We start from the raw sequence: 26,304 nt of genomic DNA, 5'->3' as shown, positions 1-26,304 counted from the left end.
TGGAAAAACATTCATATAATAGGAGTCCCAGAAGATGAAAATAGAGGAAAAGGGGCAGAAGGTTTATTTGAGCAAATTATAGCTGAAAACATCCCTAATCTTGGGAAGGATACAGACATCAAAACCCAAGAAGCACAGAAAACCCCCATTAAACTCAACAAAAGCTGACCACTGCCAAGGCATATCACAGTCAAATTCACAAAATATAGAGGCAATTAAAGACTCCTAAAAGCAGCAAGGGAAAAATGTTCTTAACCTACAAGGGAAGACAGATCAGGTTCGCAGATCTATCCACAGCAACTTGGCAGGCCAGAAGAGGGTGGCAGGATATATTCAATGTGCTGAAAGGGAAAAATATGCAGCCAAGAATACTTTATCCAGAAAGGCTGTCATTCGGAATAGGAAAGAGAGTGAGTTTCCCAGACAAACAAAAACAAAGAGAGATCATAATCACTAAGCCATCCCTATAGAAATATTAAGGGGGACTCTTTTAGTGGGAAAAAAGACCGAAAGCAACAAAGACTAGAAAGGACCACAGACCATCACCAGAAACACCAACTTTACAGGTAACACAATGACACTAAATTCATACCTTTCAATAATTACTCTTAATGTAAATGGACTAAATGCTCCAATCAAAAGACAGAAGGTATAAGAATGGATTAAAAAATCCATCTAAATGCTTTCTATAAGAGACTATTTTATTATTTTATTTTAAAGATTTTATTTGACAGAAAGGTAGTAAGAGAAGGAACACAAGCAGGGAGAGTGGGAGAGGGAGAAGCAGGCTTCCCGTCGAGCAGGGAGCCCAATGTGGAGCTCAATCCCATGCTAAAGGACATCAAAAGAAAGCTGGAATGGCCATACTTATATCAGACAAACTGGATTATCAAACAGAGTGTAACAGATAAAGAAGGGCATTTTATCATAATTAAGGGATCTATCCATCAAGAACACCTAACAATTATAATAGTTGTGCTCCCAAATATATAAATCAATTAATAATAAACATAAAGAAAACTCATTAATAATAATACAATAAAAGCAGAGGACTTTAACAGCCCATTTACAGCAATGGACAGATAATCTAAACAGAAAACCAATAAGGAAAGAATGGCTTTGAATGACACAATGGATCAGATGGACTTAAGAGATATATTCAGAGCATTTCATCCTAAAGGAGCAGAGTACACATTCTTTTTGGGTGCACATGGTACATTCTCCAGAATAGATCACATACTGGGCCACAAATCAGCCCTCAACAAGTATGAAAAGATCAAGATCATACCATGCAGATTTTCAGACCACAACACTATGAAACTTGAACCACAAGAAAAAATTTGGAGAAACCTCAAATACATGGAGGTTAAAGAAAATCCTGTTAAAGAAGGAATGGATTAACCACAAAATTAAAGAAAAAAATAATAAAAAACACATGGAAGCAAATAAAAACATAACAGTCCAAGACCTTTGGGATGCAGTACAGGCAGTTCCCAAGAGGGAAGTATATTGCAATACAGGCTTATCGCAAGAAGCAAGAAAAGTCTCAAATACACAACCTAACACTACACCTAATGGAGCTAGAAAAGGAACTGCAAATAAAGCCTAAAGCCAGCAGAAGAGGGAAATAATAATAATAAACATTAGAACAGAAATAAATGACACAGAAACAAACAAGCAAACAAAACCCCCAGAAGAACAGATCAATGACGCTAAGAGCTGATTCCTCAAAAGAATTAATAAAGTTCATAAGCCCCTAGCCAGACTTACCAAAAGAGAAAGGGCCCAAATAGATAAAATCACAAATGAAAGAGGAGGGATCACAACCAATACCACAGAAATTCAAACAATTGTAAGAGAATACTATGAAAAATTATATGCCAACAAACTGGGCAATCTGGAAGAAACAAACAAATTCCTAGAAACTTACAAACTACCAAACTGAAACAGGAAGAAATAGAAAATTTGAACAGACCCATAACCAGAAAAAAATTGAATCAATAACCAAAAATCTCCCAACAAATAAAAATCCTGGGCCAGATGGCTTCCCAAGGGAACCCTACAACATTTAGAGAAGAATTAATACTGATTCTTCTCAAACATTCAAAAAATTAGAAATGGTAGGAAAACTTCCAAAGTCATTCTATGAGGCCAGCATTACTTGGATTCCAAAACCACACAAAGACACCACTTAAAAAGGAGAATTATAGGTCAATATCCCTGATGCAGATGGATGCAAAAATTCTCAGTAAAATACTAGCAAATCAAATTCAATAGTACATTAAAAAATTATTCACCACAATCAAGAGGGACTTATTCCTGGACTGCAGGATTGGTTCAATATTCACAAATCAATCAGTGTGATATACCACATTTATAAAAGAAAAGAAAAAAATATATGATCTTGTCAATAAATGCAGAAAAACCATTTGATAAAATACAGCATCTATTTTTTAAATTTTTCTAAATAAACATATAATGTATTTTTATCCCCAGGGGTACAGGTCTGTGAATCACCAGGTTTAAACACTTCACAGCACTCACCATAGCACATACCCTCCCCAATGTCTATAACCCCACCCCCCTCTCCCAACCCCTCTCCCCTCAGCAACCCTCAGTTTGTTTTGTGAGATTGAGTCACTTATGGTTTGTCTCCCTCCCGATCCCCTCTTGTTTCATTTATTCTTCTCCTACCTCCTTAACCCCCAACGTTGCATCTCCACTTCCTCATATCAGGGAGATCATATGATAGTTGTCTTTTTCCGATTGACTTATTTCACTAAGCATGATATCCTCTAGTTCCATCCATGTCATCGCAGATGGCAAGATTTCATTTCTTTTGATGGCTGCAGAGTATTCCATTGTATATATATACCACATCTTCTTTATCCATTCATCTGTTGATGGACATCTTGGTTCTTTCCATAGTTTGGCTATTGTAGACATTGCTGCTATAAACATTCAGGTGCAAGTGCCCCTTCGGATCACTATGTTTGTATCTTTAGGGTAAATACCCAGTAGTGCGATTGCTGGGTCATAGGGTAGTTCTATTTTCAACATTTTTTTTTTAAAGATTTTATTTATTTATTTGACAGAGAGAAATCACAAGTAAGCAGAGAGGCAGGCAGAGAGAGAGGAGGAAGCAGGCTCCCTGCTGAGCAGAAAGCCCGATGTGGGGCTCGAACCCAGGACCTGGGATCATGACCTGAGCCAAAGGCAACGGCTTAACCCACTGAGCCACCCAGGCGCCCCTATTTTCAACTTTTTAAGGAACCTCCATACAGCATCTATTCTTGGTAAAAACCCTCAACACAGTAAGTGTAGAAGAAACATAACTCAACATCATAAAAGTCATACACAAAAGACCCATAGCTAATACAATCCTCAATGGGGAAAATCTGAGAGCTCTTCCTCCATGGTCAGGAACAAGACAAGGATATCCACTCTCACCATTACTATTTAACATGGTACTGGAAGTCTTAGCCTCAACAGTCAGAAAGAAAAGAAATAAAAGGTATCCAAATCAGCAAGGAAGAAGTCAAACTTTCATTATTGGCAGAAGAAATGATACACTCTGTAGAAAATCTTAGAGACTCCACCAAAGCATTGCTAGAACTAATACATAAATTCAGCAATGTTGCAGGATATGAAATCAATGTGCAGAGATCTGTTGACCTTCTATACACCAATAATGAAGCAGCAGAAAAATAAATCAAGAATTTACCCCACTTGTAATTGTACCAAAAACAATAAGATTCCTATGAATAAACCTAACTAAAGAGGTAAAAATAGGTACTCTCAAAACTAGAGAACACTTATAAAAGAAATTAAAGAGGACACAAAAAATCAGAAAAGCATTCCATGCTCATGGACTAGAAAAACAAACATTGTTAAAATATCTGTACTACCCAAAGCAATCTATACAAAAAATTCAATCCCTATCAAAATACCAGCATTTTCCACAGAGCTAGAACAATCAATCCTAAAATTTGTATAGAACCACAAAAGACCCCAAATAGTTAAATAAAAATCCTAAAAAAGAAAAATAAACCTAGAGGGGATCATGATTCTGGATTTCAAGCTATATTATACAGCTGTAGTCATTAAGGCAGTATGGTACTGGCACAAAAAGAGATACATTGTTCAACTGAACAGAATTGAAAACCCATAATTGGAGCTGGACTATATGGTCAACTAATCTTCAACAAAGCAGGAAAGAATATCCAATGGAAGAAAGTCTCTTCAACAAATGGTATTGGGAAAACTGGACAGCAACATGCAGAAGAATAATACTGGACCACTTTCTTACACCACACACAAAAGTAAATTCAAAATGGATGAAAGACCTAAATGTGAGACAGGAATCCATCAAAATCCTAGAGGAGAACACAGACAGAATCCTCTTTGAAATCAGCTGTAGCAACTTCTTCCTAGACACATTTCCAGAGGCAGGGGAAACAAAAGCAAAAATGAACATCGAGATAAAAAGCTTCTGCATAGGGACACCTGGGTTGCTCAGTGGGTTAAAGCCTCTGCCTTCGGCTCAGGTTATGATCCCAGGGTCCTGGGATCAAGCCCCACATTGGGCTCTCTGCTCAGCAGGGTCTGCTTCCTCCTCTCTCTGCCTGCCCCTCTGCCTACTTGTGATCTCTGTCTGTCAAATAAATAAATAAAATCTTAAAAAAAAAATAGCTTCTGCACAGCAAAGGAACCAATCAACAAAACTAAAAGGCAGGTTATGGAATGGAAGAAGATATTTGCAAACAACATATCTGATACAGGGTTATTATCCAAAATCTATAAAGAACTTATCAAACTCAAGATTCAAAAAACAAATAATCCAGTTAAGAAATGGGCATGGGACATGAATAGACACTTTTCCAAAGAAGACATCCAGGTGGCTAACAGATGTGTGAAAAGATGCTCAACATCACTCATCATGAGGAAATACAAATCAAAACCACAATGAGATACCACACCATACCTGTCTGAATGGGTAAAATTAACAACAAAAGAAACAACAGTTGTTGGTGAGGATGTGGAGGAAGAGGAAACCTCTTACACTGTTGGAATACGAACAGGTGCAGCGAATGTGGAAAACAGTATGAATGATCTTCAAAAAGTTAAAAATAGAACCACCCTATGATCCAGCAATTGCACTACTAGGTATTTTCGCAAAGGATATAAAAATACAGATCCAAAGGAGTACATGAACATGCATCCTGATGTCTTACAGCAGCATTATCAAAAATAGCCAAACTACAGAAAGAGTCCAAACGTCCATCGATGGATGAATGGATAAGAAGATGTGGATAAAGAAGAATATATGTGTGTATGTGTGTATGTGTATATATACATGTACATACACACACACACACACACACATTTCTCATCCATCAAAAAGAATGAAATCCTGCCATTTGCAACTACATGGGTAGAGCTACAGTGTATTATGCTAAGTGAAAACAGTCAGTCAAAGACAAATACCATATGATCTCACTTATATTTGGAATTTATGAAAGAAAACAGATGAACATATGGGAGGGGGGTGGGAAGGACAGAGAGAAACCAACCATAAGATACTCTTAAAGACAGGAAACAAACAGGGTTGATAGAGGGAGGTGAGTGGAGGATGGGCTAGATGAGTGATAGGAATTAAAGAGGGCACTTGTGATGAGCACTGGATGTTGAGTGTTCAAGTGATGAATCACTGACTTCTACTCCAAAAACCAATATTGCACTTTATGTTAACTAAATAAAATTTAAATTGAAAAAGGAAAATTTAATTAAGAAATAAAAAAGGACAATATTCATAAAATAATGAAGAACACATGACATACATTGGTGAAAAAGTCAATCCAGAATAATCAATACATGATGCATTCTGGTATTATTAGCAAACTTCAAAAAGGAAGGGGGGAAAAAACACCACAATTGGATTTCCAAGCTAAAAGAGCAAGTCACTCACAAGGGGAAGAATATTGGATTTTAAACAGATTTTGACAGCAACATTCTGTGTCAAAACCAAGTAACATACTTAAAATAAAGAAAATATAAGCCAAGGATTTTTATATCCAGCCAAAGTAACTTTCAGGTACAAAGACTACAGACAAAATATCATCTTTGTGCAACTCAGGGAATATTTGTCCTGTGAGCCTCCTTAGGAATCTACTAGGGAAAGAGCTTCAGACAATTGCAATGATTGGAGAAGACATTGACATAAAATAGCAAACATTATTTACACGTAGAACTTTAAATGAAGAATATAAAGGAGAGTGTATAGTATTATAGAATATTATAATGGTATATGCTCTGAAAAGGTAGCTGAGTATAGTTATGAAAAAACAGAAAGGAGAAAAAATTCTTTAACAGTCTTCAATAATTTTATCTTCAATGGTAGTTTGTTATTTTTGTTCTGAGATCATTTTGTTGCCACAACAAATGAGGACTTGGATTATATTCTAATTTTATCACCTTGAATGCATCTGCATTCATGATTCCTGGATTACAGGATAAAGTCTACACATCTTAGCCTGGTTTTCCATGATCTGGCTCAATAAGGACCTTCTGCTTTACCTGGATTATTTCCACAAGGAGTTTTACCTAAAACATGCATTTCTGTACAGGATAGGCTGGTAAGATTAAGTCACATTTATTCTTATTTCTGCTATTTAAAGCATCTAGGCAAAAAATAATTGCTACATAGAGCAAGAGAGTGAGAAAGAGAGAATACGAACTAATCAGGCATTATGTGCTTACTGATGAAAGACAAAGCATGACTCAATCTTTCTGTTTCTATTTAAGAGGTATTTTGAAATAAGCATATATTGACATTTTTACTCAACATAACAATCATTGTGTTCAATTATAATGTTTATTCTGTTTGTATTTAATGTACCTAATTGATATGGTTGGGTATAAATTTACTGTTTTCTATTTACCCTGCTTATTCTATAGTCTGTGTTTCCCTCTATTTCCTTATTTCTGCCAGAGGCACTAGTGTCTGGGATTTAGACATAATAGCAAAAGGACTGGGGTTTTCATTGAAGTGATCTTACATTTTCTTGAATAAAAGTGGAAATCGTTTGCTCCCTTTTCACTTGGATTTTATTTTCAACTCAATCTTTCCTGATCACTGACTTTCATTAACTTGTTTGAAGTGGGTTTTCTTCATTGTTTAATGATTACCAAACTTTCAACATATTATGTTTTATTCTCCTCTGTATTAGTCAAATGTTTAATGATTCATAAAGGACTTTTTGCTATCCCAGAATAGGTTGATATTTAAATAAAATCTTTGTGAAGTAAAAAAAAAATAAATAAAATCTTTTTTTTGTTGTTGTTTGTAAAATTCTTTGTGAAGTAGAAAGTAAATTTTTAAAACCCTGGTATTTATATTTAAGATTATATGTTTTTGTCTATGAGCATCCTTCAAGGAGGACCAACCTGTACTTTGATCTGACCTGTGTCCAGAGAGTGTGTTTGAGTATGCAAATAACAATGTCTATCTCTAGTATGTTAGTATTTATTTCTGTTTCTGATTCTGTTGATGGATCTTATGTTTGCATGTTTCCACATGTTTATGTTTGGGCATTTATATTATCTAACTTATGTGTATCAGATTGCACTTTTTTTTTTAAGATTTTATTTATTTGACAGACAGAGATCACAAGTAGGCAGAGAGGCAGACAGATAGAGAGAGAGGTGGAAGCAGGCTCCCTGCAGAGCAGAGAGCCCGATGTGGGGCTCGATCCCAGGACACCGGGATCATGACCTGAGCCGAAGGCAGATGCTTTAACCCACTGAGCCACCCAGGTGCCCCCAGATTGCACTTTTTGTGTTTATTTCTGTAGAGCTTAGTGGTTAAGATCAGAGAGTAAAAAGGGCACATGATGTGAGTATATGAGCACTGGGTGTTATATACAACTGATGAATTATTGAATACTACATCTGAAACTAATGATGTATTATATATTGGCTAATTGAATTTAAATGAAAAAAGCAAACAAAAAAAACCTCAATAAAAACATGCTGAAATGTTAAAAAAAAGTATTAATCTAGATTCAAATCTTTGTTCCAATCATCTTAAATATCTACATGACCTTATACAAGCCACTTAACTTTTCTGAGAGTTCATCTTTAAAATAGTACTCCTTATTGGAAGGGGAGGTGAACCATGAGAGACTATGGACTCTGAAAAACGATCTGAGAATTTTGAAGGGGTGGGGGGTGGGAGGTTGGGGGCACCAGGTGGTGGGTATTGTAGAGGGCACAGATTGCATGGAGCACTGGGTGTGGTGCAAAAATAATGAATACTGTTATGCTGAAAAAAATAAAAAAATTAAAAAAAAAAACAAAACAAAAATAGTACTCCTTAATAGTAATTACTTTATAAGATTATTGCAATGATAAAATGGAGTAACATATACAGAGTGCCTGGGATGCAGTCAACATTTAATGAACACTTATTATTTCTATGTAATCAATTTATTTTTCTCTGGAAAAACAATGACTTTACTTATTTATGCTTTCTATTCTTATATTTAATCATATACTGTGCCGCATTATTTTTTTTTACTCTTTTATATTTATTTGCTGGTTTATTAAATAATCATTGGATTATATAAATTCCTGTGGGCAGGAAATTTGCTTACATGCAAAAATCTCCAGTGTTGTGCATAGTACCAGATACAGAGCATGCAGATATTTGGAGAAGAATGTTCAATATATTTGAATTAACATAGGCAGAAAAATATGACTAATTTTAATAGCCTGTGTTCAGGCTCCTCTTAGTGTAAACCAATTTAAGATACTGAGATTAGTGCCCAGTTTAAGACAACTGCATTCATGTATGTATGTGTTGTGTGTGTGTGTGTGTGCATGTGCATGTGTGTAGTTTGTTTTTGTTTAAAGGCACAAGGAAGCTGCTTAAACAGTAGTACAAGTGGTGCCAAATTTCTGAGAGAATAGGTGAATTAAAGGTCTGTAAGAGACCTAAAGTTTTGTAAGAGAATAGGTGAATTAAAGTTCTTGTGTGTTTAGCATAGAATAAAATGTTGGGAATCTATGCTTTGTTCAACCACAGGTCCGCTGCTGGAAGACAGAGAAATCAGTAGGGTTTTGGCAGTCTCACTATGCTAGATGTACAAAATTAAAAACCTGAGAGGTCAAAATCCAATGAGACATGATGGGTACAAAACTGAGCTAACTATTCCCTTAAGATACTTGCAGAATGTCTGAATCAGTGCAGGGTGAAGGGACAAAAAGCTAAGTAGAAAGTATTTGAAAAGCAGAAGGGATTTTCTGCTGTGTTGCCTAAGAATTATACATAGTACACTATGGGAGGAAAGGAGCCTATAATCACATCAGCTCTTGGTTAAAAGCCCAAAGAGTTGAAATTAAGAACTTAGAATGGTTGACCTTGAACAAGGGTTTGAGCTGAGCAGTCCATCCACTTATAATGCAGATTTTTTACAGTACTATAAAAATATTTTCTCTTCCTTATGATTTTCTTAATAACATTTTCTTTTCTCTAGCTTACTTCATTGTAAGAATTCAGTATATAGTACATACACAAAATGTGTTAATTGACAGTTTTATGTTACTGGTTAGACTTCTGGTCAACAGTAGGCTATCGGTAGTTAAGTTTTGGGGGGGGTCAAAAGTTATACGCAGATTTCTGTGCAAGGGGGGTGTGGAGCCTCTAAACTCTGTATTGTTTAAAGGTCAACAGTAGTTTAACTTTTTATTTTTGAATATTTAGATTTACAAAACAGTTGCAAAGAGAAAAGAGTTCTTGTACACAGGAACTTCACCCTTCACCCACGTTCTCAATATTAACATCTTATATAGCCACAGTTCATTTTGCAAAACAAAGAAATCAATATTAGTACAGTAATTAGCTACATTGCAGATTTTACTTGGAGTACACTAGTTTCTCCAGGAATGCATCTCTACTCCGGGATACAATAGAGGATACCATAGTGCTTTTGGATCATTTCTCCTCAGTCTCCTCCAATCTGTGACAAGTTTCTGTCCTTCCTTCTCTCTCATGACCTTGACGGTTTGGAAGAGTACCAGTCAGGTATTATGTATAAAGTTTCTTTATTTGATTTTGTCTGATATTTTTTCATGTTTGATTAGAGTTATGGGCTTTGGGAAACAATGTCACAGAGCAGTGCCCTTCATATCGCCTGATATCAAGGAACACAGGATGTCAGCATGAGTTATCATTAGTAATGCTAACGTTGACCACTTTGTAAAGGTGGTGTCTGCCAGATTTCTCAAAGTTACAATTTCTCCTTTCCATGCTCTATTCAACAAACAAATCACTAAGTCTAGCCCACACTGGAGGGAGGAAGAATTAAGCTCTACCTCATGGAAGGGGCCATATCCACAATTATTATTTACAATTCTCCTATAGGGAAGATGTGTCCATTCTCCTCCTTAGTCATTCATTGTTTCACTTATATCAATATGTACTCATGGACTTTATTTTATCCTTTGGGTTATAATCCAAATATTGCTATTTATTTTGTTGCTCAAATTATTCCAGCAATGGCTATTGGGACTTCAGATTGGCTCCTGTGTTCTTTTGATATACCCCTGTCCTCCTCACTCCCCTTTCCTTTTTTTTTTTATTTGACAGAGAGATCACAAGCAGGCAGAGAGGCAGGCAGAGAGAGAGGAGGAAGCAGGCTCCCCAAGAGAGCAGAGAGCCCGATGCAGGGCTCGATCCCAGGACTCCGAGATCATGACCTGAGCCGAAGGCAGCGGCTTAACCCACTGAGCCACCCAGGCGCCCCTCCTTTTTTTTTTTTTTTTCAGTGATTCTTCACTTTCCATACTACAAGATGTTCTTCTGTCCTAATCTATGTTTTATCTGCCCCAGCCCCAGAATCAGCTACTGCTCCAAGAGTCCTGGCAACTTTTCCTGAATACAGGTATTTAGAAACCAAGATCTGGGAGCTGGGTGTGCTCATTGCTACTGGATTGTCATTCCTTTTAGGCCCTTCTGGAGGACAACAGTAGGAAATACGGATGTGTACTAACCCAAATACACTCATATCTATATTTGAGTCAATCTATCTGCATGCATATTAAAATAAACATGAATTAAACTGTTACTTTAGACACTATTCTAACATCATAGGGTTCACCTTGTTTGTTAAATGTCTTTTCTGACAGTGAAAAACCTGGTTGTATTTATCTATGACTTCTTTACTTATTTGTTCAACTCTCATATAAATGTAAAGTATTCTTAGAATTGCTAATCCATACCCCTGTATGAAACACACTTAGCTATTAGAGCAGGGGTTGGCAAACCAACTCCCATGGTAATTCTGGCCCTTTGGTAAGGCCTGATATGTAAAAGTAATTTTTATCTTTACATTTAAAAGATGGGGGAAAAGGTTTCATGAAAATAACATGAAATTCACATTTTAGTGCATATGGATAAAGTTTACTTGGAATACAGACATACTAATCTGTTTACCTATTGTATATGTCTGCTTTAGTGCTATAATAGCAGAGCTGAGTAGTATGACAAGGACCCTATGGCACAATAAATATTTACTCTTGGGGCACCTGGGTGGCTCAGTTGTTAAGCATCTGCCTTCAGCTCAGGTCATGATCCCGGGGTCCCAGAGTCCCGAGGTCCTGGGATTGAGCCCCACATTGGGCTCCCCACTCAGCAGGAAGCCTGCTTCTCTCTCCCCCACTCCCCCCCTGCTTGTGTTCCCTCTCTCTCTGTCAAATAAATAAATAAAACCTTAAAAAAAATTTACTCTCTGGCTCGTTGCAGAAAATGTTTGCAAATCCCTGCAAAATAATATAGTGATTAAATAGTTCTTTTTGTCTTTATCCTCACAGTATCCAACCAAAACCCTATACTCCAAAGTTATTTAGGTAAGCTAATTTATAGCTATATCTTGTATTTTTAGTACTTTTAGATTCATTTGGTATAATCTGCATTAAATCCGCAGAAGCCCAAACATCACACTTGATGTTTTTTCTTTTATTTTTTTCTCTCTCTCCGATGTACATTTCCGGTAGTTTTGACAAATGCATAAAGTCACATGTCAACAACTTCAGTACCTATCAGCTCCAACACCCTAAAAATCTCTCTGTGAGCCTGGTTTCTTTGTAGTCAACCTCTCATGCCTCCCCTATACTTTGCTATTTCAGCAATGTCATATAAATAAAATCATACAATATGTAGCTTTGGAGTTCTAACTTCTTTCATTTAGCAAACTGAATTTAAGACTAACCATGTCGTTGTATGAATTTATAGCTCACATTTAAAAACAAAATGATGTATTATTTTAGAGAGGGGGGAGGGACAAGCAGAAAGGGAGAGAGACAATATCAAAAAGATTCCTCACTGAGCACGGAGCCTGATGCAGGGTTTGATCCCATGACCCTGAGGATCATGACCTGAACCAACATCAAGAGTTGGACACTTAACTGACAGCCACCCGGTACCCCTATAGCTCACTCTTTTTCATTGCTGAGTTATAGTCTACTGAATGGCTATACCATTATTTGACCTTCATTTGTCTTTGAAGAGTATATTGGTTGCATCTAATTTTGGGCAATTACAAATATACTTACTATAAACATTCATGTACAGGTTTTTTCTGTGATAATAAGTTTTCAGTTCATTTGGGTAAATACTTAAGAGTAGGATTGCTGGGTTGTATGATAAGTGTATTTAACCTTATACAAAACGGCCAAGCTGTCTTGTGGCTATAACCATTGGGATTTCCCACCAGCACTGAATGAGAATTCCTATTGCTCCATATCCTTCACAGCATTTACTAACATAAGTTTTTTTTGGGGTTTTTGTTTCTGTTTAACAATTCTAATAGGTAGCAGTGATATCTCATTGCCATTTTAATTTGCATTTCTATAATGATTATTGAGCATCTTTTCATGTTTATGTGGTGAAATGTCTGTTCAGATACATTGCCCATTTTTATTTGGGTTCTTTATTTTCTTGCAATCGAATTTGAAGAGGATTTTTAAAAAATTCTGGATAAAAATCCTTAATTATATTTGTGATTTGCAAATATTTTCATCCAGACTATGACTTGTCATTCTATTAACATTGTCTTTCATAGATCAAAAATTTTTATTTTTAATCAAGTTCACTTTATCAATTTTTTAATGGATCATGGGTTTGCTGTCATATCTTAAAAGTAATTTACAAATATAAATTAAATAGATTTTTCTACTATGTTTTAGGTCTATGATCTATTTTTAAATGTGCATTTTTAAAAATCGAGAACCATGCATTGAAAAGACAACAAATGCAAAGTCTTTAGTTGATTTTGTACTTTTGTCAAAACTCAGTAGACAGTTTTGACGTGGGTCTATCTCTGGGGTATCTATTCTATTCCTTTGGCATATGTGTCTACTGTTTAGTCAACAACACAATGTCTTCATTCTTGTGCTTTATAGTAAGTCTTTAAATTAGGCAGAGGGTCCTTCAACTTTGTTCATTTTCAGAATTGTTTTTGTTTTTTTCAATTTCCTTTGTTCCTTCCATATATATTTTAGAATCAGCTTGGCAATTTCTATTAAAAAGTTTGACAGGGTTTTAATTATGATTGCACTGAATCTAGAGATCAGATTGGGGAAAACTGACATCTTCATATGGAGTCCTCCAATCTGTGAACATGGTGTAGCTCTTCATTTAGTTCTATCTTCTTTGATTGTTTCCAACAGCATTTTGTAGTTTTCAGAATGCAAATGCTGCAATATTTTGTTAGGATTATACCTAAGGACTTCAATTTCAGGTGTTACTGTAAATGGTGTGGATTTCCTAATCTAAAATTCCAACTATTCATTTCAGTTATATAGGAAAAAAATGGACTTTCTTCATATTTTGTGACCTTGCTAACCTCATTTATTAGTTCTGGGAGCCTTTCTGGAGACCCTGTGGAATTTTCTGCAAAATCATATCCTCTGCAAATATAAGGTATTTTTTCCTTATTTTCCAATCTGTATCCCTTTTATTTCTTTTTCTTATCTTCCGGCATTGTCTAAAACTCCCAGTATGATGTTAAAGGAATGTTAAGAGAGGGCAACCTTGTTTCTGAATTTAGGGGAAAATATTCAGTCTTTCACCATTAAGTATAAAGTGTTAGCTGTAGGTTTTCAAAGATGCCCTTCATTAGATTGATAAAGTTCCCTTCTACCTCAATTTTACTAAGAATGTTTATCAAGAATAGAGTTTGATTTTGTTAGATACTTGTTCTGTGCTTATTGAAATGACATACAGAAGAAATATGCTTTTTCTTATTTAACCCATCAGTAAGATGAACTTATATTACATTTCTAGAAGGAGACCACTTGATTATGATATACTTTCACTTTTATAAATGGATGGATTTGATTTGCTAGTGTGTTGTTGAGGATTTCTGCATATATGCTCATGAGGGATTCTGGTCTGTATTTTTCTTTTCTTTTAATGTCATTGTCTGACTGATATTAGGGAAAATACTGATCTCATTAAAAGGTTTTCCTTTTACTTTCTGTCTGGTAAGACAGAAATCTTAAAGATTTGGTAGAATTCACCAGAGAAACCATCCGGGTCTGGTGTTTTCTTTTATGTAAGATTCTTAACTTCAAATTCAATTTCTTTAATAGATATGCAACTGTTGCGATTATCAATTTCTTCTTGAGTTAGTTTTGGTACTTTATGTCTTTCAAAAAATTCTTGAAAGTTATGTCTTTCATAAAATTTCAAATAGTTTTAACATCAATATAAACACAAGACAGGATTAGCAGATTAGAGGACATTTCTAATGAAAGTATCCAAATTAGAGAGGAAAAAAAAGAATTAAAAATATCTAAAAAAAGCACAAGATACATACGAGTCTAAAAATCTAAAAAATCTTTTTTTTTTTTTTTTAAAGATCTTATTTATTTATTTGACAGACAGAGATCACAAGTAGGCAAGAAGCAGGCAGAGAGAGAGGAGGAAGCTGGCTCCCTGCTGAGCAGAGAGCCCAATGTGGGGCTTGATCCCAGGACCCTGGGATCATGACCTGAGCCGAAGGCAGAGGCTTAACCCACTGAGCCACCCAGGCGCCCCTAGAAAGAAATCTTCGTTGGGACTTGATACCTATCTATCATGATACAGAAAAAATAATTTTCATCAGATCATATATTTAAATGGGAAAGAAAGCCTTTAGAGGAAAACATAGGAGAAAGTCTTAAAGTACACAAAATTTCTAAAAATGTTAACAAAAAACCATAATGAATTGAATTCATTAGGATATAGAATTTTACATCAAAGACGTCATTAAGAGAATAAAAAGGCAAGGCACAGAGTGAGAAAAGACAATTAAAAAACATACAATTAAAAATTCATGTCAAGGATCTATATGGAACTCAAAAAAAAAAAAAAAAAACCAAGAGGAGACAATTCAGTACAAAAATTGGCAAATGACTTGAACAAGTACTCACAAAAGAGAATAGCAAAAGGCCAATAAGTATACCCATTAGTCATCAGGAAATAGCAAACTGGAACCATCATATGACAAACTACTTCTTACCAAAAGGCCAAAATGAAAACACACACAGGCACATGCACACATGCACACACACACACACACACACACACACACACCCCAATCAAGTAACGGTAAGGATGTGGAGCAAGTATAACTCTCACAACCAGGTTGTTAAAATCACTTGAAAAATTCTTTGACAGCACCTTCTAAAGCTGCATGTACACATACCCTATGACTGGGCAATTGCAAATGGGAAGAATACATACACACCCAAATAACAATACATATATACCTCAATAAGAAGAATACAATGATACCCAAATTATGCATAAAATGCTTATAGCAGGTCTATAATAGCCCAAACCAGAAACAACCCAAATGTCCATCAATAGAGGAATAAATAAGTTAGCAGTAGTATTTTCATAATAAAATACAATATAGCAGCAAAAGTGAAGAACTATTGCTAATGTCTGTAGTACAAAAAGTCTGAATTGTGAAGTCAAAGTGAAACAAGTCAGAGAAAAAAGTAGATACTGTAGGATTTCATTTATATAAAGATTAAAACACACAACACTAATCTTGCTATTAAAAGTTAGGAGAATGTTTATCCTTGGAGTGAAAGTAGCTGAGAGACAAGAGAAGTTTCTGCAGAGCTGATTTTTTTTTTCTTGACTTGGTAGATGGTTTACACAGGAGTGTGCTGATTTTATTGCAATTCATAAAGTTGTTACTTATGATTTGTATCTTTTCCATATGTATACTGTACTTTGAAAACAAGCTTAATTTAAAAACAGTATGCATATAGAAACTTAAAACTGTACAAACTGATGGAATGTCACATAATCCAGTCACATCATCAGGACCAAGCCTAGTACCCAACATGACACTCATGATAAATGATTGTTTCTTAAACTATTGAATGAAACAAACAAAAAAATCAAACACAAAAAGAATATACTGTAATTATTCCCCAGCTGTCTTTCATAAATGCTTATTTGCCTTACCTCAGAAAATATTCTCATATTGATGTTCTCTAGTATTAAACCCAGTAAACCTGACCTGCTCTTTTCCTCTTTTAAATTTTTAATTAACACAAAAATCAGTTCAGAAACTGCTTCAAAATAATTATATCTCACCCCATGTCCCCTTGTTCTACCATTTAGAATAAAAACTATTTGTGGGAACTGGAATTTTTACTAGGCCACAAAACAAGTCTGTTTGAAGGCTATGAAATAATTATCATAAAGTCACTACTTACTGACTATGAGATAATTATTAGTAACATTGTTTAGAGTTCAGATGATGTCAAACATTTCGCATAATGACTCAGGTCAAGCAGGAAGCTAGAGATTTTGCCTTTAGCAAAACCCCTGACTTCTGTCAAATGGAGGTTGTATCTTTTTTTCTTCTCTTTCCAGTGATTAACTATTACAAGCTTTAAGCATCTTCACTGGTTTTCTTGCCCAATTAGAAAAGGCCTTCAAGAGAAAATTTTAGAAACTAACATATAAATGTCTTTGATGAGCCTGATGTGATTTCAAGACATTTTTTACCCGGTCATGGATCTCATCGCAGTTTGAAGGTGAACACCAATCAGAATGGAATCTGTGGGCATAAAAAACAAAGGTGACTTGTAGCCAGAGGGAGAGAAAAATAAATCTTTTCAAATGCCAGACACAGAAAGTCATTTTCCCCTTATCCTTGTGTGATAACACGGAAAGATTAAAATGGCATATTTTCTTCATTGACCAAGGATGAGAGGCAGATGTAAAATCAGGCACCGGTTCTCTGCAGTAGTATTGAATCTTCATAATACGTGTAATAGTCTTAATAAAGTTTGGTGTGAATCAGGGAGAGCATCCCTAATATCTGATCATTTTAATGATTTCCTTACATAAGTCTTCAGAATTTATCAATAAATAAAGATACAGATGTTCAGATTAGAACAATAATTCCATGTATAGTGCCTTTAAAATTAGTTCTTATTTATTTATAATCCCATTCTCTTAAATTATGTGGGAAAAATTCCTTTCTGTATACAGAAAAACAAAACTAGTTTTATGAAATGAAGCAAAATGTTTAAATAGATGAAAATATTTAGAATCCAAACATGTTCTTACTCTCTCATAATACAGAGGAACATAAAAATTGAATAATCCCCTCTCAGCACAGATATCACTCCCCTAGTCTCTTCTGTGTGTGTGTTTGTTTAAAGTGAATACTGAAAAACAGGAAAGGAAAATGTGGCTTTTATTAAAATCTGAGTTTTGGAATTACGGAAGAAATAAAGTAACCATTGTTCTTTCTAATATCCTTCCCAAACTCAAAACTGGCATTTGTTTAACTAAGCTAGTTTATATTTACCTTATAAAAGGAATAATGAATATGTATATCTCCAGGTCCACCTGATTATAATTCATCTATATCAAATGTTATTGATAATTCCTTCATAAAGGAATGGGTACTAAAATGCTAAGTGCTTACATCTTTGCCTTTTTTTCTCCCAGCTTGTTCTTGCAAAGTTATAAATTTATATGTTTATACAAAGTATAAACTATTAAGCAGGAAAAATGATTTATATAATCTGTTTCAAAGAATGCTATCAATAATGGATGATCAACTATATCTAAATTTTAATATCCTACATTTGTAAAAGGAAGTGTTACTGCATCTACACAAATATATTGTCTGACTTTGTTATTTGCTACATATGTAACCCATTTTGAAAATCTGAGATCCAAATATGCAGTTCCAAGAGGATTCCTTCAGTATACTATTCGAGGATCCACTAGTCTGTGCTGTGGTATAAGAAATGACTACCTAACTATATTTAACTTCATTTACAAAATTCAAAACCATAAGCATGATTAAAAGGATTATCAGCTTCTTTTTAATTAGATTTGCTAGTATTTCTAAGTCTGATTTTAGTAATAACTCTACAGCCTAATACAAATGATAAACCATAATATTAATATTTATACTTGGAGGAGAACACTGTTTCTGAAATGTAACACTTATAATAAAAATTGCAACCATTTTATGTGTGTTAACTCTATTGGAGATATTTTTTTAAATGGGCTTAAAGCAAAAAGCACCTTCACTATAAATAAAGAAATTCATTTACTTATAGTCACTAATAGAGTTTTTGAAAATCTGTTTATTCACATACATGATTAAGGAGTCAACATTTTACAGTAATCTTAGAGGAAAACTTATTTCATCTTAATGAATAATTACCAAGATGATCTCCTATAGCTATATATTCTGTCACACTCCTAATTTTGCTGGGGATGTACAATCTACTTAAAATTGTGTACTGATTCCACTGGATTTTATAAACACCCTGTAAGTATACTGCTCAGTGACCTAAAAAGCCATATCAAGAACGTCTTATATTTAAAGGTGTGGTACTGTGTGTGCTAAAAAGGATCACATGTTTTTCTTCCTACTAATATGTCCTATAGACATTTTAATTTCTTTGATGAGTAAATCTGAATCTTTTTGGGAACATACTCTCAAAGTAGAGGTGTTTTACTTTAGTACAAGTAGAAAAGTTTATCCATCCTAAGGCATATCCCAATATAAATTTATTAACTTATTTAGATGAATTTAAAACTAAAATGTCATTATATTCTTTTATTTTAGACGCACCTCAACCTTCCGCAAGTGATAGGTGAAATGGTCATGTTTTATTTATTTATTTATTTATTTATTTAAATCATTTTTTTAAATTTATTTTCAGCATAACAGTATTCATTGTTTTTGTACCACACCCAGTGTTCCGTGCAGTCCGTGCCCTCTCTAATACCCACCACCTGGTTCCCCCAACCTCCCACCCCCCCACCTCTTCAAACCCTTCAGATTGTTTTTCAGAGTTCATAGTCTCTCATGGTTCACCTCCCCTTCCAATTTCCCCCAACTGCCTTCTCCTAACTCCCCATGTCCTCCATGCTATTTGTTATGCTCCACAAATAAGTGAAACCATATGATAATTGGCTCTCTCTGCTTGACTTATTTCACTCAGCATAATCTCTTCCAGTCCTGTCCATGTTGCTACAAAAGTTGGGTATTCATCCTTTCTGATGGAGGCATAATACTCCATAGTGTATATGGACCACATCTTCCTTATCCATTCGCCCGTTGAAGGGCATCTTGGTTCTTTCCACAGTTTGGCGACCGTGGCCATTGCTGCTATAAACATTGGGGTACAGATGGCCCTTCTTTTCACTACATCTGTATCTTTGGGATAAATACCCAGTAGTGCAATAGCAGGGTCATAGGGAAGTTCTATTTTTAATTCTTGAGGACTCTCCACACTGTTCTCCAAAGAGGCTGCACCAACTTGCATTCCCACCAACAGTGTAAGAGGGTTCCCCTTTCTCCATATCCCCTCCAACACATGTTGTTTCCTGTCTTGCTAATTTTGGCCATTCTAACTGGTGTAAGGTGATATCTCAATGTGGTTTTAAAGTTAAAACCACATTGAAATGGTCATGTTTAAGATTAGAGCTATTCATTTCCTTCTAGAAAAGAACTATATCTATTACCAACCATCATGATAAATGTACAAATGCAACTCATTACTAGAAGCCATCACCTCCACTGGAATATGAAAAAGGGACAGTTGACTTTAGCTCACCTCAGTGAAGACTTTTTGAGTATAGCCTCAATGAAGAATTTATCAAATTGGGAAGACAGGCTTCAAAAGCTGGGACAAAATTACAGGTAAGAATAAAATAACATGGGACTAAAATTCATATTGTACTACAGTGTTAGACAACTGGAGAACTGTGCAAAATAGAAAAATAAAACAATGTTTATAAAAACATATCCAAGGAGATATGAGTAAAAATTTCTTGAAAATCTACAGAGATGGCAAAGAACCTAATGAATAAAATCACAAGTGCTTAATTCTAAAAGTACAGAAAAAGAGAGTAGCACTGACCGCACATCTGAACAGACACGGAAATTAAAGAAAGTCCCCTGACAACTGAGACACAAGTTACCAGACTTCAGCAGGAAAATCTCTCTTCAAAAGTCTCTCTTGAACTTTAAAGCCTATAGAAATTTAAATACGTATCTCTCTCTGTAAATACAGAGATGCATCTTTTAATCTATCTGTCCTATCTATGAACTCCATCATACCTCAGGCAGGATTCTATTGGCCTAGAAGCAACATTAATCAAAATTCCCCATTTCAGGGTTAGTGTCTCCAGCAGACCTCCAAACATCCATCTGAATGCTTACAGGGCAAATGAGGAAAACAGACAAATCTATCTCTTCAGAAGAGAGATGCTTTAATACAGCTTCCAAACTGATACACTCTTGCTCAGATCATCAGTTTTGAGATGAACTTTCTGACAGACTATACATTTAGTTTGAATTTTGTCAATTATGTCAGACAGTTGTAATAAGCCGTACAAATTTAGTGTGTTACATTAGCTTTTTTACACCATCTGTAAAGATAGATTTTATTTCCATTTGTTGATAGCATTTCTCTTAGGTGTTCAAATTTCTATAAAATTTTTTAACTATCTAGGGTTTTGTTTTTTTTAAATTTATGACGACTCTGTTTTCTATGTTACTATTAGTGAGTGAGGCAAGGAATTTCCAACTTGAATTTAACAATGACAAAAACCGATAAAGAGGAATTATTTCTTTCATATTCAATTGTAACAAGTGTCTAACTTTGGTTGCCCAAGGTTTATTAGAGGGACAGCTGGAATCTTTACATGGTTAAGATTTCCTGAGGAGTTGGGGAGGGGTTATTTGAGGAAATCAGGTACCATATACCAACGATATATGGCATCATCATTACCACTAAAAGGAAAGTATAACCTATGCTATTTTTATGCATTAGCCATATTCATATGTTAAATCCCTACGAATCTCTTGAAAATAAACCAACGTGTGCTATTTTTCACTTTCATGAATTACAGTATTTAAAGATTTTATTTATTTATTTGAGAGACAGAGAGAGGGAAAGAGACAGCATGAGAGGGGAGAGGTCAGAGGGAAAAGCAGACTCCCTGCCAAGCAGGGAGCCCGATGTGATACTCGATCCTGGGACTCCAAGATCATGACCTGAGCCAAAGGCAGTTGCTTAACCAACTGAGCCACCCAAGTGCCCCTGAATTAGTATTTAATTAGGGTTTAAGTGACTCTAATTAATAAACTCACCAATAATATAATTATTATTATTAATAAACTTACTTCAAGAGGACTGGGTTGGGGAGGAGTATCTAGTGCCATATAATATGTATTATGTCATGTTCTAAACAAAAATTAAACCCTTTAATAAAAGATCAATTTATACTTGTATGAATAATCATTTCACATACATAATTGTTGCCTTGTCTTTTCTAATGATGATTATTCAAAAAAATTAGTACAGGAAGAGAGATTAAGCATTACCTTTCCCTGAGAGAAGCTCGATTTAACACAGGGCTTGGAGAATGCTTTGGCATCGTTGAGGGTGCTGAATGGACAAGTAAGGTCCTTGCTGAATGCTGGGGCTTGCTACATGACCGTGAGCTTAAGTACTCATCACACCTTTCCAAAGACTCATCAAAGTCTCTCCCATGGGGTGTCCTGATAACCTGTTTAAAAAATATTTGTATACACACAATAAATGTGGTAATATTATACATACACACAACCTGAGAACATTTTTAAGAGTTAAAAAAAAAGTATAATGCCATAGCTGTACTTGAAGGTAAATTTCAGAATGTAGCAGTCATCATTATCATTGTAAGATTAAATACTGAATATATCTGGATTGTTCATTCTACATGTCTAAAATTTATAAAACCTTATCAATTCCAAGGGCCTTTGAGTAGTAGTGGGGCAAAGGTAGGGGTGTACGTATAAAACAAGGACAATACACAGAAACTAATTATAGCCCAGTTTAGCTATGAGGTCAATCAGAACAGAATTCCACCCTAATACTCATACATTGATTCATTTGTTCTGGGGACAAATGAATAAATCAGGACAGAAAAATTAATTCCTACCCTTACTATGTGGAACTTCGATTCTAGTAAAATTTACTTTCTACTAAGAATGTAGTTTTAAAAACACACACATACCAAGATAAATAAGTAACATATATAGTATGCCTAAGGATGGTAAGTAGCATGAGAAGAATATAAAGCAGGGAAGGGGATAAGAAGGGCTGAAGGGTGGTGTGGGAGGGGTATAGAAGGAAGGAGTTGCAATTTTAAATAGGATAATCAATGGGGACCTCACAGAGAAAGAGAATGTTTTAGTAAAGATCTAAGGAGTAAAGGCCTGAAGACCTTAGTAAAGAACACAAGACCTAAGTCATGGGGACATCTATAGGAAGATCATTCCGAAAGAGAAAAAAAAAAAAAATGTAAAGACCCTGTGAGATGGGGTGGAGAGCATGGCCTGGTATATTAGAAATAGCAAAGAAACCAACAAGACTGAACTAAATAGTAGGCAGTAAAGTTAAAAAGGTAGATTTAAAGGATTTAGGCTTCTATGCTGTGACTGTTTTTTTTTTTTTTTTTTTTTTTTTGTTTTTTTAATGAGATCTCCCTGGCTACTGTGTTAAGAACTGTCTATAGAGGGGCCAAGGGCAGAGGCAGGGAAATCAGCTTGGAAATGATTATAATAAAATATGGAAAAGGATGTTGGACTGGGTCAGAGTGATAACGGAGGTGAAATGTAATCAGACTCAAAAGGCATTTGAAAGAGAGAGCCAACAGGATTTGCTGATGGACTGGATGTCAAAGATAACACCAGTCTTTCAGCCTAATCAACCTGAAGAGTTGAGTTTGTATGATTTAGTTATACCCTTCCAACTGGAAGGATGGAAGGATGTTAGGAGTCTGTCTTTTGGACATGTTGAGCTTCACATATTAATTTATTAATCACACAACACAGTAGAGTAGAATTCAGGAGAAGAGTCCAGGATAAAAATACAAATCATATTTAAAGACAGGGAACTGCATGGTATCACCAAGGAAGAGAGCATAAATAGAAAGAAGAAAACATCTGAAGACAGAGTCCTAGGAATACTCAGAGGCTGAGAAGGTAAGAAGGAAACATGAGACTAAGGAGTGACCAGGGAAGAAGGGGAAGAAACAGGAGAATGTGTTGTCAGTTGAGAGAAAGCGTTTCAAGTAAGGGGAGTAACTGAGTTAAATACCTCTGATAAATCAAATTAGAAAAGACTGCAAATAGACCTCTGTATTTTAGCAATTGGAAGGTCATCAGTAACATCAGCAAGAGTAGCACTGATGGAGTGATGGGAGCGATAATCTGGAGTTGAGTTCAAGAGAGAATGAGAGAGGGGAACTGCATTCATTTAATAAACATCAGCCTCCAGCCACTATTTTAAGTATCGGGATAATGGCATTGAACACAACAAAGTCCCTGCCTTTATGAGTCAATGTTCTAGAAGTATTATTTTGTAAATATCTGACCTTAAAGGAGGTCAATTTGATCTTTAGAAAAGCCAACTAATCTTTCACAGACTCATTTCCCTCATATGTAAAATAGGGTTAATAATAGCTATCTTATAGATCATCTACAATTTAAAGTATTTTATAGAATGCCTAGGTATATGAATTAGTTATACAATAAATATAAGTCCTTTATTATTGAACTACCAGTCCGATACAACTTTTGCTTCAACACTACCACAATTTTCACTGCTTTCCAGAATTATAGCAACATATGATGAGTCAGCAGTGAGCTGAATCAAGCTTTCATCCTAGAACAAAATAGCATGTAATTCAAATGGCTCAGTTACAGTCCCAAATAACTGATCAAGAAATATATGATATAGACTGAATAAAAAATAGAAAATTGTTCCACTGTTAGCTGTTCACAGAGATAAAGTAAAAGCACAGTGAATGTCAAAAAAAAAAAAAAAGATCAAAGAGATCCATGGTCAACAAATTTTTTTTTTTTTTTTAAGATTTTATTTATTTATTTGACAGAGAGAGATCACAAGCAGATGGAGAGGCAGGCAGAGAGAGAGAGAGAGAGAGAGAGAGAGAGAGAGAAGCAGGCTCCCTGCTGAGCAGAGAGCCCGATGCAGGACTCGATCCCAGGACCCTGAGATCATGACCTGAGCCGAAGGCAGCGGCTTAACCCACTGAGCCACCCAGGCGCCCCAATGGTCAACAAATGTTAAGAGTATATATAAGAGAGACAGGAAAGAAAGAAAAAGTGCTGTAATGCTGTTTCTAGAGTTATATCCAAATACGAGCTCCTTGGCTTATGCTAGAGAGATTGTGTTCTCTTTGTTAATTTCTTTTTTTAAAAGATTTTACTTATATATTTGAGAGAGAGAAAGAGAGTGTGTGTGCACGCCGTAACTCAATACTATTCAACATTTATTAAGCATATTTTATGTATATAGTCCTGAACATGGTAGAAGACACAGATAAATACACAATATATTTTTGATAAAAATAAATATCACAGACAAAACCTCAAAGAAGTTACAATCCATGATGGCAGACATGAACAAACAAGTACTGATAAAACAAAGAGGAAGCAAATTAGAACTAAAGAGGTATATAACAAGTAACTGTGCAATGGGATCAGAGCCAGGATGTAGTCTTTGCATGGAATTAGAGTAAATATTTGTACTGTAATGTTTTATATCTACATGGAGGACTGAAATGTATAATGAGGGGGTGAGTCTTTGATAAGAATCCATTTCAAACTTTCAGTCTTAAGCCTTAGCTTAAGAAACATTTCCATAGCTCTTACGAGTTTTCCATAGGTTACTTATTCACTTCAGAAATCAAATGGAATATTAATGTCTTTGGCTCATTACAGAAGAGTTCCTTTCCTGGATGATTCCTCAAGAACACTGGCTTACAGTCCAAAGACTTGGGTTCAAATCCCTGCCTGACTAGGTCATTTCCCCTCCAAGTTTTTCCTTATCTATAAACCAGGCAAAGGATCTCCCAGGTTTGCCACAAAAATGTGGTAAGACTAGTGAAAACACAAAGCAAAGGGTGTAGCTCATGAGACAGAATAATATTTATGTCCTTTGTTTATAGCAATCTTCATGTTTCAGCATAAAGGTTTTTTTTTTACATTTATGGAAATTATCCTTTACATGCCGAGACCTCAAATATGTAACAACTTCAAGATTGCAAATGTTAAAATGTATCAAGATAAAAAATTTAGTATTTTTGACCCAATCTAAAACTGTTGTAAGTAGAAAAGCTTCATATATAAAATTAATTGTAATTTCATAAATGTAATGTTGGAAATGACACACTTTTCAAACTTGTGATATATAAAAGTCTGGTTATACTATACTCATGAAATGAGATTCCTGTAAAGTTGTTTACATGATAATCTGATAAGTTAAATCATATTAATGGCCATAACATTTTATATATGTATATATTTTAAAGATTTTATTTATTTATTTGACAGAGAGACTGAGAGAGAGCACAAGTAGGAAGAGTGACAGGCAGAGGGAGAGGGAGAAGCAGGCTCTCCGCTGAGCAGGGAGCCCAATGTGGAACTCGATCCCAGGACCCTGAGATCATGACCTGAGCTGAAGGCAGAGGCTTAACCAACTGAGTCACTCAGGTGCCCCAAAACATTTTATATTTATAAGAACTTCAAGATCCAATTAATAGAAGGAAGAATTAACTACTAAGTATAATGGGAAACAGGAAATTTACTTATCCATCAAGTATCTGTTGAAAGCTTACTTAGTGCCTGGTACTCAACAACATGCTCTAAAACTTCTCCTTTGTTGTGGGGCATAAAATTTAATAAA

The 26,304-nt window shown here is 35.2% G+C and overlaps 1 protein-coding gene across 3 annotated transcripts in view; it reads right to left on the bottom strand.

The window, feature by feature from the left end:
- Positions 1–26,304, bottom strand: part of SPATA6 (spermatogenesis associated 6) — a 145,285-nt gene that overhangs the window by 28,354 nt on the left and 90,627 nt on the right. For 2 of the 3 annotated variants that reach the window (XM_047727507.1, XM_047727505.1), the window contains 2 exons: positions 21,936–22,120; positions 17,027–17,126 (listed from right to left, as the gene is read on the bottom strand). In XM_047727507.1, coding sequence (XP_047583463.1) covers positions 17,027–17,126; positions 21,936–22,120 — 285 coding nt within the window. The remainder of the gene's footprint in view (positions 1–17,026; positions 17,127–21,935; positions 22,121–26,304) is intronic. The other variant, XM_047727506.1, reaches the window with a different exon arrangement.

The sequence above is a fragment of the Lutra lutra genome, chromosome 4 (assembly GCF_902655055.1).
Source record: "Lutra lutra chromosome 4, mLutLut1.2, whole genome shotgun sequence".
Lineage (NCBI taxonomy): Eukaryota > Metazoa > Chordata > Mammalia > Carnivora > Mustelidae > Lutra > Lutra lutra.
Note: the sequence above shows the minus strand (reverse complement) of the source record. Positions and strands in the feature narration are given on the sequence as shown.